Source organism: Delphinapterus leucas, chromosome 21, assembly GCF_059928025.1.
Source record: "Delphinapterus leucas isolate spDelLeu-1000000601 "Yukka" chromosome 21, BTC_Dleu_Yukka2, whole genome shotgun sequence".
Lineage (NCBI taxonomy): Eukaryota > Metazoa > Chordata > Mammalia > Artiodactyla > Monodontidae > Delphinapterus > Delphinapterus leucas.
Genome location: NC_143149.1, coordinates 30613052 through 30633748, shown reverse-complemented (window position 1 = coordinate 30633748; position 20697 = coordinate 30613052). Strand labels below are relative to the sequence as shown.

Sequence of the window (20697 nt, the reverse complement as noted above, 5' to 3'; positions counted from 1 at the left end):
AATTTCAGTTATATAAAGGTTCAAAGTAAAAGACAGATATATATACCATGGAACTTTAAACAAAAGAAAGCTTGGTAGACTTTAACACAAAAAGCATTAGTAGATATAAAGAAGAACATATCATAGTGCAAAAGGTAAATCTAAGAAGCAGCTACAATAATATAAATGTGTGAGTCAGGGCTCTCCAGAGAAACAGAAGCAATAGGAGTTATATAGATAGATGGGGGGTGCGGGAGGGATGAGGAAATTTATTAAAGGAATTGGCTCACATGGTTCTGGAGGCAAAGAAGTCCCAAGATCTGCCGTCTGCAAGCTGGAGAGCCGGGAAAGGACTGGTAGCGTCATTCAGTGAGAGTCTGAAGGCCTGAGAAATGCGGGGCCAATGATGTAAGTCCCAATCTGAGTCCAAAACCCTGAGGACCAGGAGTGTCAGTGGGTGTCCCAGGATAGGAGAAGGTGGATGTCTCAGCTCAAGCAGAAAGCAAAGTGACCTTCCCCTACATTTTTGTTCTGCTCAAGCCCTCAAAAGATTGAATGATGCCCACTCGAATTGGTAAGGGTAGTCTCTCCTTCACTCAGTCTAATGATTCAAATACTAATCTCTTCCCAAGACACACAGACACACCCAGAAATCATGTTTTATCAGACATTTGGACACCCCTAAGTTGACACATGAAATTAACCATGACAAGTCTCCCCCTTGTCAACTTGGCACCCATATGCATCTCCTTAAGCCATACTTAATCTCCAAATAAAGGTCATAACTCTGCCTAAAGTGATAATAACTATCCTGCATACAACCAAAGGTGCCCTAATTCCTTTCCAGAAGAGGAGATAAAGCCCCTGAGTGATGTTTACTCTCCTCCTGATATTTTATAACTTAAATACTACGATGTAAAATTTAAAATATTTAAATACTTATACAAAGTCGATACATGATAAAGGAATGAGAGGAAAGAAAGCAAAGATATTTGCTTAATATATGTTTATATACAGACAAATGTATTCATAACAAAATAAGGAGAATATAATTGTGAAAATACAGTCTGCATTTCTGTAACTAGTCACATGGCTGTAGCTGGTATTTATAACTACCTTCTTCTATTCTCCACTCTGCATTCCCTTTGACTTCATCAAGCACCTGAGCTGCTTTGCTGACCCAAACCTTCATTTCTGAAAGGTCTGCACCATTAGTAATCCTTTCTGGATGGAGTTGTAGTTCTTCATTGACCTTAATTACAGAGCATGGTAATACGAGGAGACATTCCACGGGATTGCCTGTATTTCATACATACTCTTCCTTACCTCCATTGTTGAGCAGTCCAGTTCCCTTTGGTAGTCAAGATCATTCACCACAGCCAATACCTTACCTCCCTTGTTTTCCTATTGATTCAGAGGTATGAGGAACCGAAGCAGCCATGCAGCAATCTTAATTCCAATTAAAGGTATCACTGTTGTGTTTCCTGGCGAAAGCATTCTTCCCTCTGGGACTAAGACCTCTAGGCCAACAGAACTTAAAGTTGGGAAACAGGAAGCAAAAATTTTGCTAGTGGATCACTTGGGGTAATAGTGAGTGGTGCCACTCCTCTTTCCGCCCTTCAATTCCTGGACCCATGAATCCTGGTTACTGGAGAAACAGCATCATATATTGGACAGTCTTCTGGAGGACCTTGCCCCAGCCCTGAAAAACACTGCCACCTAGCCAGCACTGTAATAGAGTGCTCAAAAGGCCATGCCACCATTCTATCAAGCCAGCAGCTTCAGGATGGTGGGGAACGAGTGAATTCCATGAGCCCAGGGCCACTGCTGCAATTCTTTTGCTGTGAAGTTAGTTCCTTGATCAGAAGCAATGCTGCATAGAATACTGTGACGGTGGGTAAGTCATTCTGTCGATCAATGGATGGCAGTCTTGGCAGAAGCATTACACATAGGGAAGGTAAACCTGAACCCAGAGTGTCTATTCCAATAAGGAAAAAACACTGTCCCTTCCTTGATGGAAGTGGTCCAAGGTAATCAACCCACCACCAGGTAGGTGGCTGATCATCCTGAGAATGGTGCTGTATCCTGGGCTCAGTGTTGGCCTCTGCTGCTGGAAGATTAGGCACTCGGCAGTGGTGCCGCCAGGTCGCTAAGCCCATCCTCCCACCACGATCACTTTATTCATTAGCCCATTTGGTGATAACAGGCATGGCTAGGAAATAGGCTGACTAGTATCCACAAAATGGGTCATCGTTTCCACCTGATTATTAAAATTGTCCTCTGTTGAGATCACCCTTAGTGAACATTCACGTGGGACACAAACGTCTCCATGTTTCTTGCCCATTCAGAGAGGTCTAGCCACATACTTCCTCCCCAAATAATTTTGTCCTCAGTTTTCCACTTATGTTCCTTCCAAGTCCCTGATCATCCAGCCAAACCACTGGCTACAGCCCAGAATTGGTATGTAATCACATGTCTGGCTATTTCTCCTCCCAAGCAAATTGCACAACCAGGTACACTGCCTGAAGTTCTGCCCTTTTAATAGGATTTCCTTTCACCACTATCCTTCAAGCATGTCCAAGAGAGGGGCTGTAGTGCTACTGCTCTCCACTTCCAAGTGGTGCCTGCACACCAGGCAGAATCATCTGTAAACTAGGCCCAAGACTTGTCTTCCTCTGTCAACTGATTATAGGGAACTCCTTATGAGTCCATAAATGCAAGCTGAGAGAAGGCACTGTAGTGGTAGTTGGGACTATAGGCATTTATTCCACTTCTTCTTGTAACTTACCTGTGCCTCAGGGCCTGCTTGGGCCTGATCACAGTTACCATTTCCATTTGATGATGGAATGCTTCTGTGCAGCCCAATTTTTATGACCTGGTGGTCAGAAAACAGTTTATGATCAACAGCTGAGGCTGCAGTATAATTTGGTGGCTTATGGTCAAGTGTTCAGTCTCTGCTAAGGCTCTACCAGTAGCTGACCAAAAGTTGTTTTTGAAAAGGAAAATAGTTCTCTTTAGATTATGTCAGGGCCTTTCTCTATAATCCTAATGGCCTGCACCGTGATACACATATGGGGCCTGCCAAAGGCTCCAAACAGCACCCCTATCTGCCACTTCCCACTTCAAGTACCATTGGATCTGCTGGCTTATGTGGCCCAAGTGGAAGAGCAGCTTGCACTGCAGCCTGGACCTGTTGCAGAGCCTTCTCCTGCTCTAGGCCCCATACAAAACTAGCAGCTTTATGGGTCACTTGGCAAATGAGTTGAAGAAACACACTCAAATGCAGAATATGCTGTCTCCAACATTCAAAGAAGCCCATTAGGCATTGTACCTCTTTCTTGGCTATAGGACTGTCCAGAATCAAAAATTTACCTTTCACCTTAGAAAAGAGTATCTCAACAAGCCCCACACCACTGATCTCCTAGAAATTTCACTAGAAATCGAGATAGATGGCCCTAAAATTTTAGTCAGATTTATTTCCCACCTTCTGACAGCAAATGTCTTAATGATAAGTCTAGAGTAGTTGCTACTTCTCACTCACTAGGTCCAATCAGCATCATGTTATCAATGTAATGGACCAGTATGATATCTTGTGAAAGGGAAAGGTGATCAAGATCTATATTATGACATGGCTAGAGAGTTGATAGACCCCGGTAGGTAGGACAGTGAAGGTGTATTGCTGACTTTGCCTGCTGACAAAAATTGCTGCATACCAGGGACCAGAGGACGTGTTAATTTGCTCAAGCAATGAAACCACAACTGGTATGGCAGATGCAATTTGAGTCAGCCCCTGGTTAAGCTTAATGTAATCCATGCTTATTCTGCAAAATCCATCTGTCTTCTCTGCAGGCTGAATAGGAGAGTTGAATGAGTATGTGGTGAGAACCACCACCTGTACATCTTTCAAGTCCTTGATGGTGACAGTAACCTCTGAACCTCTTTCTCTAAATTAAATCAGAGGAGGTTGGACATTTACAATTTGCTCATCATGGCTATTTTTGGTCTATGTTTTGGCCAACCAACCGAACTGTTAGAGCACTCTTAACTCCTAAGCTGCAGCATTAAATGCAGAATCTCTTCTTAGTGAGCCCATGTCAGTACATTTGGCTTGATGCAAGTTTATGTTCCTTCCACAGAAGCTTCCCACAGAGCTTCTCTCGATGTCTGCTTACATAAATCAGAGAGCTCAGTTAGTTCTGTTGGAGTGTAGTTCACCTCACCTGCAGGAATCTGCTTAGACCGAGGCTAGTTATAGGTCTAGAAGCAAAGATGGATGGTGGGGGTCAGTCCTGAGGAGAATCAGCAGTGTCTTGAGTCCAAGACCATTTCCTCAGGGTTAATTCCCTCAAATTGAGGTGGAAAGGCTGAAACCACTGTGGGTGGAGACAGCACTGTGGGTGAGAAGGTCAATTCCACTGGGGTTGGGGAGAATACTTTTGCTGAGGCTGGGAGGCCTCTTCCACAATGAGGACTCATCAGGATTTAGGGGCTCAATGTCCCTGGCTTCAACAGCATATTCCAACACATCTCCATCCCACCTTATAGGGTCTCATTCTTTCCCAATGAATGCCCTCACTTTGACAACAGACACCCTGTGAGGCCAGGAGGTCAAGTTGCATTATAAATCAGCCAGGATGAGGTTCTCCATTTAATTTTCAGCAATTTCAGCCCTGGGGCTATAGGAGATAAGTCCTTTCTTCAGGGCACACCTGGAAGCCTTTAGGTCATTTACACAACACTTGACCTGGGAATTCAGGTCTCCGAACTTATCTTTTTCTTTCCCTATGTTGTCCAGCAACATTAGGAGAAATCAACCAATGTTATTATATTCCTTAGTTTTCCAAAAATCTTCAAAAATATCATATAGAGTCACGCGGTTCCTTTCTTCCTATAAGTGGTTGATTAGAAGGATCCAAAGCAGATATTTTGCATATCTCCGTAAACAGCAACTTTTTCCTTTCAGTCTTTATTGAATTTCTTACAATATTGCTTCTGTTTTGGATTTTTGGCCACGAGGCATGTGGGATCTTAGCTCCCTGACCAGGGATCGAATGCACACCCCTTCATTGGAAGGCAAAGTCTTAACCACTGGACCACCAGGGAAGTTCCTGAGTCAACAGCACCTTTAAACTTAATCAGATTACAAAGCCAGTTCCAGGAATCCCAAAACCAATTCAGAAAACTCATCCTTTAGGTCCCCAAATCTGTATCAGTCAGGGTTCTCCAGAGAAACAGAACAGGAGATTTTATATATATATATATATATATATATATATAGAGAGAGAGAGAGAGAGAGAGAGAGAGAGAGAGAGAGAGAGAGAGACATGAGGTTATAGGAATTGGCTCATGTGGTCATGGAGGCCAAGAAATCCCATGATCTGCCACCTGCAAACTGGAGAACCAGGAAAGCTGGTGATGAATTCCGCCCAAGTCTGAAAGTCTAGATGGGAATGGGGGTAGTGACAGTGTAAGCCCCAGTCTGAAAAGCAGGAGTGCCAATGTCTGAAAGCAGGAGAAAATAGAAGTCTCAAATCAAGCACAGAGCAAATTCACTCTTCCTCTGTCCTTTTATTCTATTCAGGAGCTCAATGGATTAGATGCTGCCCACCAGCATCTTTGAGAGTGGTCTTTACTCAGTCTTCTGACTCAGATGCTAACCTCTTCCAGAGACTCCCTCACAGAAATGTTCAGAAATAATGTTTTCATCAGCTATCTGGGCATCCCTTAGCCCAGTTAAGGTGACACATAAAATTAAAAGTCACAAAAATTATAATATTTTATAAATCTTAGTATAACTTCAGTACACATAAAGCAAATTATTATCAGAAAAAAATTAGAAAAATCAACAAATATAGTGAGGGATTTGAAAAATACGATGAAAACACATGACCTACCTCATATAGAGAACAGTATACCCAACCTCTGCAAAATACACATTTTAAATATGTATAAAAGATTTAATGATATATACCACATGCTTAGGTATAAAATAACTCTTAACCAATTTCTCATGACTGAAATATTTCAGATTATGTTCTCTAACGAAAGTTAATTTAAGACAAATATATTATAAATATATAAAAATCCCCAAATATTTGATTATTTGATTTCTAATTAATCCATGGAGCAAAGAGGAAAATTCAATGAAAATTAAAATATTTTCATACTATACTAATGAAAATTAAAATATTCTTTGGTACATACTATAAAAATACTAAAGAAAAATCCATGACATAGGTAGGTCTTGCTTAGCGGGAATCTAAGCCATCTGAAAACTGTTTACACAAATAATCAATAATGAATCTATAATAAGGAATAGAGGGGGAAAGGGGTGGGGTGGGAGGAATTGGGAGACTGGGACTGACACACATACATTGATACTATGTATAAAATAGACAACTGATGGGAACATACTGTATAGCACAGGGAATTCTACCTAATGCACTGTGGTAATCTAAATAGGAGGGAAGTCCAAAAGGGAGGGGATATCTGTATGTGTATGGCTGATTCATCTTGTTGTGCAGTGGAGGCTAACACAACATTGTAAAGCAACCGTACTCCACTAAAAATTAATAAATTTTAAAAAAGGAATCTGAATACACTAAAGCGGGTATACAGCTTTCAAAGAGGAGAAGCAGTAACAAGAGAAACACTGGATTCAACTCCTAGCTGAGTAAATGCCACTGGGACAAGTCACAGGCTAGCTGAAGTTTAGAAGCTCTGCAAGGAAGGAGGAAGGTTAAGACTTCTGGGGGTGGGGAGGAGATTCAGGTCAACCTAAAGAGCAGAAAGGAAAAGGGATGCTCTCTGTCCTGGGGTCACGAGGCACAACTGGCAGGCCCTCAGGGCTTTATGGGGTGAGGGTCTTTGGCTGCTTTTACCTGATTCAGAGCCTTCTCTGGATTCAAGTTAGATAGGTTGGAAGTTGGAACTGAAAATACAGAGAAAACACCAGACATAATTCAGGTGATTCAGGGCAGATGATTTATTATTTCATAATTTAAACCCTCAGCAGTGACAACAGAGGCGAGGGAGAAATATGTTTTTTCCTTCTTGGTTTAGGCCAGTTTCTGGTGATTTATTTGGTACCATCCTCTCTTCAGGCCAAGATTGTTAGAGACTGTTACTGTGAGGGAAAACAAGACAAAGCACACCACAAAATACCAGTTATTTATTATTTTTTTTGGAGCCCACATATTTCTAACACAAGAATTTATTTAAAAGGCATGGAAAACTGAAGAGAAAGGATGAAGAAAATAAAAATTGATTCCAGAAAAAAACAATCATCTGTTACCTTCAACTGCAAATATTCTTAGTCTTCTACTAGAGTGGCTTCCTAAAATATCCTAAGTGTTTATCTATTTTTGGTAACTAGGTCAACAAAGCAAAGTGCCTTTAAATTTCCATTCTAAGTATATAAACTGATTTTAGTTTAGAATAAAAAAGAAAAATTGTGATGTTTCTAAGTACAATCACATTTTATAAAAGATAAAACACCAACATATACACACACACGCGTCTGTACATCTATATATATTGAAATATTTTAAAATGATCATCCTAGGTGCTAAGATTAATGATGATAATTTTTTTATTCTTCTGAATATTTTTAAATGAACATTTATTACTTGTACTGCTATAATAAGAAACAGAATGATTCACCTACTCACAAGCACATGCAATTTATTGAATAAATCAAGAGAGGAGAGTCAAGGCAAGATTTGGGTATCCCAAGCTCTCAGGACTAAAAAGAATCTTATTGTCATTAAAATCTAAAATAATCCATCAGAATTACGAATGACGAAAACAGTTAAGCATAAAATAGTCAAATGTTTGTTGTAAACCTCAGCACAAAACTGAAAATGATAAAATGTTTTTGGAACCAAGAAAATAATGTTTAAAAAACAGGAATTTATTAACATTAGGCTAGGTCTAAACTCCCAACTTACATAACAAAAAAAATCAGTGGAGAGAGAGAGATGGGAAAAGGTAAACGTACACTAAGCATCCCTCATACTAAAGGAAGTCTCAAAAATGCCTCTAATCCCTTACTTTTATGTTACATATTTTTCTCTCTATTACATACTCATTTAAGAAACAGCTCATTACTAAGTGACACAGTGGAAAATAAAGGAAATTCAATACAATAGTGAAAAAGTAAAATTTAAGATATAACTAGAAAGCACATCACTCAAATGTACAAATGACTAAAAATAACTTATGAAGGTTACAACCTGACACAAATGGATTGGTGGTCATCATTACAATCAGGTAATTTGGCAGTAGAGATCAAAAAGCAAGAGTGTAAATATTATATTTATGCTTTGATCAATCTCCCTTCTAGGGATTTATCCTGAGGCTATAATTTATATAGCCTTTATAGTTTATTATTTAGACTATTATAATTTATATAATAATATAAGGATGCTTATTACAGGGTGTTCATAATATAGAAAAACTGGAAGTAGTTTACATATTCATAATAATGGATTTTTTAAATGTTATTTTTCTTTCTTTTTTTTTTTTTTTTTTGCGGTACGCGGGCCTCTCACTGTTGTGGCCTCTCCCATTGCGGAGCACAGGCTCTGGACGAGCAGGCTCAGTGGCCATGGCTCACCCAGCCGCTCCGTGGCATGTGGGATCTTCCCAGACCAGGGCACAAACCCGTGTCCCCTGCATCGGCAGGCGGACTCCCAACCACTGCGCCACCAGGGAAGCCCTATGTTTATTCTTTAGAAAAATTTTTTAAGAATATATACATCTATATTGTTAATGGAACTTTTCTTTGGGTATTGTGATTATGAGAAATTTATCTTTAATTCATATACCTACCAAGGTATTTTAGATATTTTAATAAATACTTGATAATCATTAAAAATCAGAAAGATGCTTTTTGAAAATAAAAAGATCTATATTTTAACTAATTGTTAGCTCTAAAGTTTACCTGGTTATCCCTACTTTCCTGTCATATGAATTTCAGAATCTTTTTCTCAATTTTTCCTACCCTTTTATATAAAAAATATTTAGTGAATTTGTGTTAAATATACAGAAGCTTACCTATATACAGATTATTGATATTTGAAAAGAAAAGAATAAGATTTAAAGTTAAAAGTATAAAAAAAGAAGTAAAGACAAGCAGATTCAAATTAAATGGAAAAGGAAAAAAATATTTTAGGTAATTAGACTCAAAATTTATGGAAAATCTCCTTTGCAAAATTCTAGGAAATAAAAGTTTAGTTATAATATAAAGTAAATATAAAATGTAAGCATGATAGTTTTAAAAATGAAAATTGTAAACAACTGAAACCTGATAACTTTAGAAGATGCTACACTGCTGAACTGTAATAAAAGTATTAAAGTGATAAAATATATGCTCCTGCCTGCAGTGTGAGAGTCCTTGTTGCTTGATATTCTAACCAACACTTGAGGTTGCCTGTTCTTTTAATTTTAGCCACTCTTATAGGTGTGTAGGGGACACTCGTTTTTAATTTGTCTATTTCTGATGATTAATGATGTTGAGCAATTTTTCATGTTTTGAGCTCCTTTGATATCACCTTTTGTGAAGCGTCTTTTCAAATATTTTGCCTATTAGGCTTTCCCGCATTTTGTTACTGGTTTACAGGGATTCTGTATATATTCTGAGTATGAGTTCTTTATTGGAAATATGTATCACAGACATCGTCTCCCACATTGTGGCTTCCCTTTTCCCTTTCATAAGGGTGTCTTTTGTGAAGCAAAACTTCCTCAAGGTTTAAAAATTTTATTCTACTGTGCTTAAGAACACTTAAATGAGATCTACTCTCTTAACAAAAATTTAAGCATACATTTTTAACAATAGGGACAACGTTGTACAGCAGATCTCTAGATTTTGCACAATTGAGACTTCATTCTCATTGATTAGCAACATCCCACTTTCCTGTCATCCCAGCCTGAAGCAACAACCATTCTACTCTCAGTTCTACGAGCTTCACTATTTGAGATATCTTAAGTGGAATCATGCAGTTATTTGTCCTTCTGTGACTGGCTTATTTCACTCAGCATAATGTCCTCAAGGTTCATCTATGTTGTCATAGATGCAGGATTTCCTTCTTTTTAATGGCTGAACAACATTCCATTATATGTATATACCACATTTTCTTTATCCATTCATCCAATGATGGACATTTAGCTTGTATTCACATCTTGGCTATTGTAAGTGGTGCTGCAATGAACACGAAAATGCTAATACTGCTTTGAGATCCTGATTTCAATTCTTCCGGAAAAATATCCAGAAGTAGGACTGCTGGTCATACAGTAGTTCTATTTTTAATTTTTTGAGGAATCTCCAACAGTTTTGCACAGTGGCTACAATATCTTGCATTCCCACCAACATTGTACAATGATTCCAATTTCTCCACATCCTTGCCAACACTTGTTGACTTTTGTGGGTTTTTTTTTTTTTATAATAGCCATTCTAACAGGTGATACCTCATATGGTTTTGATTTGAATTTCCCTGATGATTAGTGATCTGAGCTATCTTTTCCTATATCTGTTGGCCCTAAGTATGGTATTTTGGGAGAAGCATCTATTCAAGTCTTTAGCCCATTTTAAAATCAGGTTTTATTTTCTTTTTTGTATCAATGGTAGGAGTACCTTATGTGTTTTGGTTATTAACCCTTTTTCTGATACATGGTTTAAAAATATTTTATCCCATTCCATAGGTTGCTCTTTCACTCTATTAAATGTTTCCCTTGCTGTGCGGAAGCCTTTTTAGTGTGATGGAGCCCCACTTGTCTATTTTTTGCTTTTGTTGCCTGTACTTTTGATATCAACCCAAAAATTGATTGTGAAGACCAATGATATGAGGTTTCCCCCCTATGTTTTCTTCTAGGAGTTTTACACTTTGGGGTCACTTTTAATCCACTTTGAGTTGATTTTTGTGTATGATGTAAGGGTTCAATTTCATTCTTTTGCATGTGGCTATCCAGTTTTCCCACCACCATGTCCCACTGCATATTCTTGGTACCCTTTCAAAGGTCATTTGACCATCTATACGGGGATTGAATCCTGGGCTCTCTATTCTGTTCCATTGGTCTTTATCTGTCTTTTTAACAGTACCATACTGTTTTGATTACAGTAGATTTGCAATATATTTTAAAATCGGGATGTATGATGCATCCAGCTTTGTTCTTTCTCAAAATGTTTTGGCTATTGAGGGTCCTTTGTGGTTCCACACAAATTTTAGAATTTTTGTTAATATCTCTGTGAAAAATGCCATTGGAATTTTGACAGGGGTTTCATTGAATTTGTAGATACCTTTGAGTGGTATGGATATTTTAACAATATTAATTGCTTCAGCCCATGAACACAGGATGTCTTTCCATTTCTTTCACTGCTTTCTTGTAGTTATCAGTACACAAGTCTTTCACATTCTTAGTTAAGTTTATTTGTAAGTATTTTATTTTTTGATCCAATTATCTATGGGATTGTTTTCTGAACTTCATTTTAAGATAGCTTATTTTTAGTATATAGAAATGTAATTGATTATTGTACATTGATCTTGGAGCCAGCCCCTTTACTAATCTTGTTTATTAGTTCTAATAATTTTTTTGTGGAATCTTTAGGGTTTTTTATGTGTAAGAACATGACATCTGAAAACAAAAACAACTTCACTTCTTCCTTTCTGATGTAGATGTCTTTTGTCACCTAATTGCTCTGGCTAATACTTCCAGTACTAGGTTGAATATATATGGTGCCAGTGGGCATTCTTACCTTGTCCCTGATGTTAGAGGAAATGCTTCAACGTTTTCAGTTTGACTATGATATTAGCTGTTAGCTTCTCATATATGGCCTTTATCATGCTGTAAATTCCTTCTATTTTTAATTTGTGGAAAGAATATATCATAAAAACATTTTGAATTTTGTCAAACGTTTTTTCTGTATCTATTGAGACGATCTTGTCATTTTCATTCTTCATTTTGTTAATGTGGTGAGTGTATCACATTGATTGATTTTCGTATGTTGAACCATCCTTGCACTCCCATGATATCACTTTCTCATGGTGCATGATCCTTTTCATGTGCTGTTGAATTTGCTTTGCTAGTAGTTTGTTGAGAATTTTTGCATCTATATTCATCACAGATATTAGCTTGTAGTTTCCTTTTTCTGTAGTGTCCTTATCAATTTTGGTATCAGAGTAATGCTGGCCTCATAAAATGAGTTTGTAAGTGTTACCTCCTTTTCTACTTTTTGGAAGAATTTTAGAAATATTGGCTTTAATCCATCTTTAAATGTTTGGCAGAATTCACCAGTAAAGCCAATATGTCCTGGGCTTTTCTTTGTTGGGAGGGTTTTAGTTACTGGTTCAATTCTCCTTAACTAGTTTTTAATCTGCTCACTTTCTATTTCTTCATGATTTAATCTTGGCAGGTTGTATGTTTCCAGGAATGTATTCATTTCTTTTTGGTTCTTCAGTTTCTTAGCATACAAATATTCACAGTAATCTTTCATGAACTATAAACTATAAAAAGATTATTTGTATAGTATCATTTGTAATGTCTCCCCTCTTATTTCTGGTTTTATTTATATTAGTCTTCTCTCTTTTTGTGTCAGAGAGTCCAGCTAAAGGTTTCTTTCTTTCTTTTTTCAAAAAACATGCTTACTTTTGTTGATGTTTAAAATTGCTTTTTTCTTCTTCATTTTGTTCATATCTCCTCTGACCTTTACTATTTCCTTCCTTTCACTTACTTTGGGCTTAGTTTGTTATTTTCTTCATTCCTTGATGTGTAAAGTTCGGTTGTTATTTGGGATCTTAAGACAGTAAAATGAATGAAAACTCCAAGGCTCTATCTTATTAGCAATAATTTTTTTCTGAGATAATATTATAACTATAAGCACATCTGACATTTTTATAATATCAGTCCTCTTATTATGTGGCAGTAAAATGTCATCAACATATAAGTGCTGCTTACCAAACCTCAAAAAAAAAAAGAATCCTAAAACTTATGTGGTCATAAATGCTGGTGTGGGTGCACAAAAACCACTCCTTTGGTGTAGGTCAGGGAGGAGAGGTTGAGACATAATGAAATCAAGTTTTATTGTTTAGCATTATAAAATCACCTACAATGGGAACCACAAAGAATATTATCAACAAATGTTTTGGTTTCAAGCTAACAATTTTTAAGTGCTCCTTCAATAATGATCAAAAGGTATGATGCCAAATGGTTAATCAATCACTCGTTCTATACTCACCTTACACTGAGTGACAACTTGCTGTTACTGCTGCTTTCTTCCGACACAGATCTATAACATCGATAAAGTTTATTTTAAATAAGTGGGGGAATTTAAAAACGTTGAACAATTAAGTGACTATTTGAACGAAAAATGTTCTTCAAAGAAACAAAGTGATTCACTACATATAATGTCTCCTTCCAGCAAAATAAAACAAAACAAATAAAACTGGTACCATCTCAATATTAGAACAAATGCCATCAGCCACCTTGCTTTGTTGACAAAATCCTCACATCCTCATTTTACATTTACTCAATTTTACAGATAGGCCCCCTAATTCTATGATATCACTAACTCCTCAAGCCAAATTAAACCAAAACCATAAAGTAGCAGTCAAAAATTTCAGTTAATTTTTCCATATATTTCTACAGATTTCTTTCATCCTCTCGTAACATACTCAGATCTTCTCTTCATATCACTTCTTGGAAGGTAAAACTAGAGGTAAATACCTCTCTGGAAGAATACAGTAAATTATGACTAAGGGGATCAATAATGATGTTTAAATAGTTGTGTAACTGATTACAGATAATGTGATTTCATTTATTAATTTGGTGTACCCAAAAGTTTATGATACATTGGAAAGCTATTATCTCACATTTTGTAGAGTTATAGAGAATAATTTTAAGAACATAAAGATTAAATCCCTTGCTCAAGATATCATAGTTAGCAAGATATGCAAGATTTAGGAGTTGAAACCAGGTTTTCTGAGGCTAAATATAATTTTCTCCCCACTCCATGATGCTTCCTCCTGTCTCCTAACCTGATTAGTATGAATTACACATGTAATTTCTAGTTGAGAAATGACTGGACAAATCAGCAATAATTAGGAAAATAAATATTATGCAGGCAGGTTCATAGGTATTATATCTAGTTGAGTGGGGTGTTCTGATAAAGTTATCTACCACTGGTCTGAGGATCTATATCTTAAAATTTTATTTATTTATTTACTTTTTAAATGCAGTGTTATTTATTCTCATGAAGCTCATGGACAATTTGACTACTTAGACAGAATCAGTGGATTAAGAGGACGAATAAACCTCCACAATACCCTTGGCACCCATATCTCTTCCTCAAGCGATACTGGTGGTAAAATGAATGGTTTTAGTAATGAGTAAAACCAGAGAAAACATGAAAACACCAAGCTACTTTGAAATGTATCCCTGGGCCATCCTCGTATGTTTTACCTACAGTTTTAGCTTATTCCTGATGAAACTTGACTACTTTTTTCTTGACTTATTTAATTTAATAAGAATTAAAATATATATACCTCTCACTTTCAGGTTCTCCTCTGTAGCATAGCTCCCTTATTTTACTCTGGCTTATTATAACAGCAATAATAATGATGAACACAGGTAGAGAAATGTAGAAAATCAATTGAAATCTGTGTTTTGGATGACTGAGAGATCTCTCCAGCAAAACCTTTTTACCTAGAATGGAAAGCATCCATTTCAAATTATGTCAGAGATTTTATTAACCAAATCAAAAGGTGGAGGGGTATCATTACCAACAATATTCCCCAAAACTAAAAATTTCATTCACATAGACTGTGAATATAATAAAATCTGAAAACCTAAACTAATATATAAAATGGGCTGTTACTAGCGCTTTACTGATGTTTTTGAGTTTTCAAACTTCCACCCAATGGTGATTTCCTTGATTGAAGGTAGTAATGTTCTTTCATGGACCACATATTTAATACTTGCAAATATTTCTTCAATTCTGTTCTGATACAGGGTTTCCGAGGCTCAAACATGTATATCACAAAGAGTATTGGATTGTACCTGTATGTGAGAATTAAATGTGGGGTATCTGGCATTTAATTTCTCTTAACATTACTACAATTTTTTTCCTAAAAATTAAAAATCAGTAGTCTCTAAACTTAAGCTCATTAATCAAATATGCAGCAATAGGAAATTGTTAAAATGGCTCTAGGATTATTTTATAGAATGCATGGCTAAGCTTGGCTTTGACCCACTTCTGACTGACTAGTGCTAATATCTACATTTTCCTCATCTGTTCTTGCAGATTCTCAGCTGACATCTGCATTCACCTTTCCGGATTCATAATGTATCGAGTTCTGCTTTCTCCACAATTTGTTGGTATGCTTCCTTTTATTTGATATGAACTATGACTCTATCACTTCTTTGCCACACTGGAGGAGCTGACTGTCAGAAGAGCAACTCCCCAGCTACAGTGTGGATGACCGCTGAGGCTCAAAATACTCCTCTTACTACTGTCCCAGCACTTCTCCCTTTTCCCCCATGTTTTTGTTTTAAGCGAGTTCAAGGTAGGAGCAACATTTTCTTTTTCAGTCAGCTTTGTGCATGCGCTTGGGGTTCCCAGTATCTTCGAGACAAAGATTACATGGTATTTGTAATTAGAAAACAAGTGAATCAGATGAAGAGATCATCCTCTCTGGCTGCAGATTGATTCTCAGCTATGTGTATAGTCTTCCGGGTAATCAGTGATACCACATGGGTTATTTGAAAATGAATGTAATATATGCCCAGGTGGCCTTGGAAGTCTAAGTAGGAAAAATTGGTATCACTTCTTTCACTTATACTGTCTAGTTTTAACAAGCACTACTTATTTATACCAGCCAACAAAGAAAATTTTCTACTAACTCTCCTCTCAGTTTGGTGACCTTCATTAAGTTAACTACTCGGAATCTCCATTTCCCATTGGTTAAACTAGTCCCCAATAATCTGCCTCAAGGCTTCTTCCTCCTTCTAAAGATGCCTCAGGGAATCATCCAGCCATTTAACTATTGTTCATGGTTTTTCACCTCCTTCCTTTTATGACCCCAAAGTGTCTTAGCCTTTATGACTCAAGCATTTAACTGTCATATCAAACTCCCCAAAACATAGATCTTACCCATACCAAACTTTATGGGTAAATATCAGGTATAGAAATAAAAGATTTTTCCCTGGAGGAGCCAGCATGCATCAGGGGCAGCTCCCAAAGCTTCCCTATCCTCCACCCTGTGCCACATTCAGATTGATTACAGAAAACAGAGATGGAGAGCTTTGTGTAAAGTAGACACAAAATTGATCATAAATAGTCATTTCACTTTTGCACTGTTAGTTACACAGTTTACATGATTACCAAGTTTTTCCAGCCAGCTATTCCACCATAAATCAGTAACTCCAGGTTTACTTAGAATAATTATGTATATGGATGAGTATATCCTGCCAAAAACATTTTATAGAGAGGGACTCCTGTTATCTTTCTCTAGCAAACACTGTTCATACATGTAACAGTTAATTTTATGCATCCGTTTGACTGGGCCACAATGACCTCAGATATTTGGTCAAATATTATTCTGGGTGTTTCTATGGGGTGTTTTCAAATGAGATTAACATTCATATCAGTAGACTGAGTAAAGCAGTAGCTTTCTTTAATGTGGGTGGGCCTCATCCTGGAGGCCTTAATAAAACAAAAACACTGACCCTCCAGTGGATATGGGAAGATTCTTCCTGCCTGAGGTACCCAAACTGAGACATCAGCTTTTCCTGACCTTCAGGCCTGCTGCCCTTCACACAGAAATTGCACCATTGGCTCTCCTGGGGCTGCAGTTTACTGACTCACTCTGCACATCTTGGGATTTGTCAGCCTCCGTAATCACATGAGCCAATCAGTTCCTTCTAAAACATCTCTCTCTCTCTCTCTCTCTCTCCATACTATTGATCCTGTTTCTCTGGAGAATTTTGATTTTGGTACCAAGAAGTAGGGTGTTGTTATAATAAATACCTAAATATGTGGAAATGGCTTTGGGACTCGTAACGGGTAGTGGCTAGAGGAATTTTGAGGCACATTTTAGAAAACTCCTAGATTAATCTGAAGAGACTGTTGGTAGAAATATGGACGGTGAAAGCAACTCTGGTGAGGGCTCAGGGAGAAAAGAGGAGAGCAGAAGAGAAAGCCTACATCTTCTTAGAGAGTACAAAGATAATCATGAACAGAATGGTGGTAGAAATATTTACATGAAAGTTGTTTCTGGTGAGATTTTAGACAGAAAAGGAAAATGATTAAGAAAAGGCAACTCCTGCTGTAAAGTGGCAAAAAACTTGGCTAAATTGTAACCTCGTGTTTTATGGAAGATAGAACATGCGAGCCATGAAACTGGATAATTAACTAAGAAGATTTCTAAGTGAAATGTTGAAGATGTAGTCTGGGTACTCCTGACTGCTTATAGTAATATGTGAGAGAAGGAGATAAATTGAAGAAGTAAGCGTTACACAGGGAGGTACCAGAACTTAAAGATTTGGAGAATTCTCAGTCTATCCGTATTGCAAAAAATGGGAAAACATGTTTTAGAGAGAACATACCAAAAGTGTGGATGGAAAAATCATCTGATAAAGAGTCTGTGCATGTGAACCACCTCAGGAAAAGTCAGGAATAAGGATGAGATTACACCAGCAGAAACACTGCCAGGTTGGACCAAAGGGAACAGCACGGGGCAATAGAGCTATGTGGCTGCCAATATACTTTATCCTTCAAGAAAAGAGAAGGACGCGAAGGTGATTCAGAGATCAAGGCTTCCTCCCCCCATCACAGGTCCAGGAGCTGTCCCCTCCTCGGTTTTGACCAGCCAAGCTCCCCCACCCAGTGGTTGAGAGGGGCAGGGCCACTCCAAAGAGCAGTATGGATGGGGCCTCTATCTAGAGCTGAAGGAGTGGGGTAGACTCTACTGCAGGCTCTGGGGCTACTGCAGGCTGCTACCCCAATGGGCCTGGAGGGCAGAACATCAAACCTAAGAGGATTATCTTCCAACCTTAAAATCAAATTGAATTTGCCTTGCTAGGTTTTATTTGTATTTACTGGGATCTGTCACCCCTTTCTTCTTTCCAATTTCTCCCTTTAGGAACAAGAATGTCTATCCTATGCCTTTCTCACCTTTGTTTTCTGGAAGCACGTAACTTTCACACGTTCAAAAATGGCGAAGAATTTTGCCTCAAGATGAATCATACCTAAAGTCTCACCCATTCCTGATGTAGATGATATTTAGAAGAGACGTTGTATTTGGAATTTATACTGAAACGGGTTAAGACTTTTGGAGCTACTGAGATGGGGTGGACATATTCTGCATAAAAGGAGGACATGAATTTGGGGAGCCATACGATGGAATGTTATGGACTGAATAGTGTTCCCCCAAATTCATATGCTGATTTGAATCCCTAAACCCCAGTGTGATGGTATTTGGAGATGAGGCCTTTGGGAGGTAATTAGGGTTGAGATCATAAGGGTGGGTTCCTAATCTGATGGAACTGATGTTCTTATAAGAGGAGGAGGAGACACCAGAGAGCTTTCTCTCTCCACACACACAGAGGACTCAGCAAGAAGGCAGCCATATGCAAGCCAGGAGGAGAGCTCTCACCAGAAACCGAATTTGCCAGCACCTCGATCATGGGTTCCCAGCCTCCACAGCTGTGAGAGAATAAATTTCTATTGTTTAAGATACCCAGTCTGTGGCATTTTGTTATGGCAACCAAGCAGACTAATAGTGTATTTTCATGAAAGAATGGATGAGGTCATTTATTCCCTAGGCCATCCATTGAAGGGAGAACTAGCTGTGGAACACCAAGCAAACAAGTGATTACCAGTGGAGAGTGGGAAGGGGGGAGGAGAAAGGGATTAAAAGGTATAAACTTCTATGTAGAAAATAAGCTACAAGGTTATATTTGTGCAGCACAGGGAATAGAGCCAATATCCTAATAACATTAAATGGACTATAATCTATAAAAACTTTGAATCACTATGCTGTAAACGTGAAACTAATACATTGTAAATTGACTGTACTTCAAAAAAACACTTTCCTTCCTAGCGATATTCATTACCTAATAGTCTAGAGAACTTCAGGCTAGAAGACAAGATGGTTTAGTATTAGAAAATCTTCAAAGGCAATATAAGACAATATAATCAGTTCAATAGATGCCTTACACATATCTAATAAAGCCCAAAATACATTCCTGATTTTAAATAAAATTGGGAGAGATAAATATTTTCTCAGCAAGATAAATATTGAATCAAAAGGAGCAGCCTTTTCATGAGACAATATTAGAGGTATTCCTAAGAAGTAATGATAGCCTCTTTCATGATGATTTCCTGTTATTCTGAATGGATTACCCAATACAATTATGAAATGAGAGAGAGAGAAGGTGAAATTAACTGAAGAAGAGGAAAGAAAGGAAAATTATTATTAAAAAGGTGTGGCAAAATTATTAACTTCAGTTCATATCATTTAAAAAATATCAACCCCCTAAAAAAAATCAACTAAAAGCCTTTTGAAAATGATGATAGTCCATTGATAAAATGTACACACAAAAATCAGGTTTCCTATAATTAAAAGTAGCAATTTAAAATACAACAGATCGGGCTTCCCTGGTGGCGCAGTGGTTGAGAGTCCGCCTGCTGATGCAGGGGCCACGGGTTCGTGCCCCGGTCCGGGAAGATCCCATATGCCACGGAGTGGCTGGGCCCGTGATCCATGTGCTCCGCAACAGGAGAGGCCACAACAGTGAGAGGCCCGCGTACCGCAAAAAAAAATAAATAAATAAATAAAATAAAATAAAATAAAATACAACAGATCTTCTGATAACAGTGTTCAACAAAATGATGATATTCTTAAAAATTAAACTGGTAATTTTTGATCCACAGATCCTGATATACCCATAGAGAGATCAAAACCACAATGAGTTATCACTTTACACTTATTAGGTTGGTTACTATAAAAAGAAAAGTTGGTGAGGATATGGAGAAATTAGAAAACTCACTGATGAGAATGTAAAATGATTCAGCCTCTATGAAAAAGAGTTTGGTGGTTCCTCAGAAAGTTAAATATAGGATTACTATATTATCCAGCAATTCCACATTTAGGTATATACTCAAAGTATTGAAAGCATGGACTCAAACAGATATTTGTACACCCACGTTCACAGCATCATTATCCACAATAGTCAAAAGGTGGAAGTAAGCCAGGTATCCATCAGCAGATCAATGGATAAACCAAATGTGATATATACATGCAACCGAATATTATATGGCCTTAAAATGGAATGAAATTTTGACATGCTACAACATGGGTGAACTTTGAAGACATTATGTTAAATGAAATAAACCATAAATAAAAGGACAAATAATGTATAATTCCACTTCTATAAGGTATGTGAAAGTGGTCAAATTCATAGAAACAGAAAGTAGAATGGTGGCCTCCAGGGGTTGAGGAAGAGAGGAATGGGGAATTATCGTTTAATGAATATAGAGTTCCAGTTTTGCAAGATGAAAGAGTTCTGGAGATGGATGGTGGGTTTACAACAGTGTACACCAATATATTTAATGTCACTGATTCATACATTTAATAATGGTTAAAATGGTAAATTTTATGTTCTGCATGTTTAACAATTAAACATATACATATAAAAATGTATGTGTGTTAGAAAAGGTCAAAA

At 37.5% G+C, this 20697-nt stretch overlaps 1 protein-coding gene and 1 pseudogene across 1 annotated transcript in view; both read right to left on the bottom strand.

Moving 5' to 3' along the window:
• Positions 1-1514: 1514 nt before the first annotated feature.
• On the bottom strand, positions 1515-3925 carry LOC149744454 (uncharacterized; annotated as a pseudogene).
• A 2303-nt stretch (positions 3926-6228) lies between these two features.
• The window catches only part of LOC111173533 (disintegrin and metalloproteinase domain-containing protein 5-like), a 134668-nt gene continuing 120199 nt past the window's right edge, over positions 6229-20697 (bottom strand). The window contains exons 19-21 of the mRNA XM_022571269.2: positions 14517-14676; positions 13211-13261; positions 6229-7105 (exon numbers count right to left, since the gene is read on the bottom strand). Coding sequence (XP_022426977.2) covers positions 7093-7105; positions 13211-13261; positions 14517-14676 — 224 coding nt within the window. The 3' untranslated portion in view covers positions 6229-7092. The remainder of the gene's footprint in view (positions 7106-13210; positions 13262-14516; positions 14677-20697) is intronic.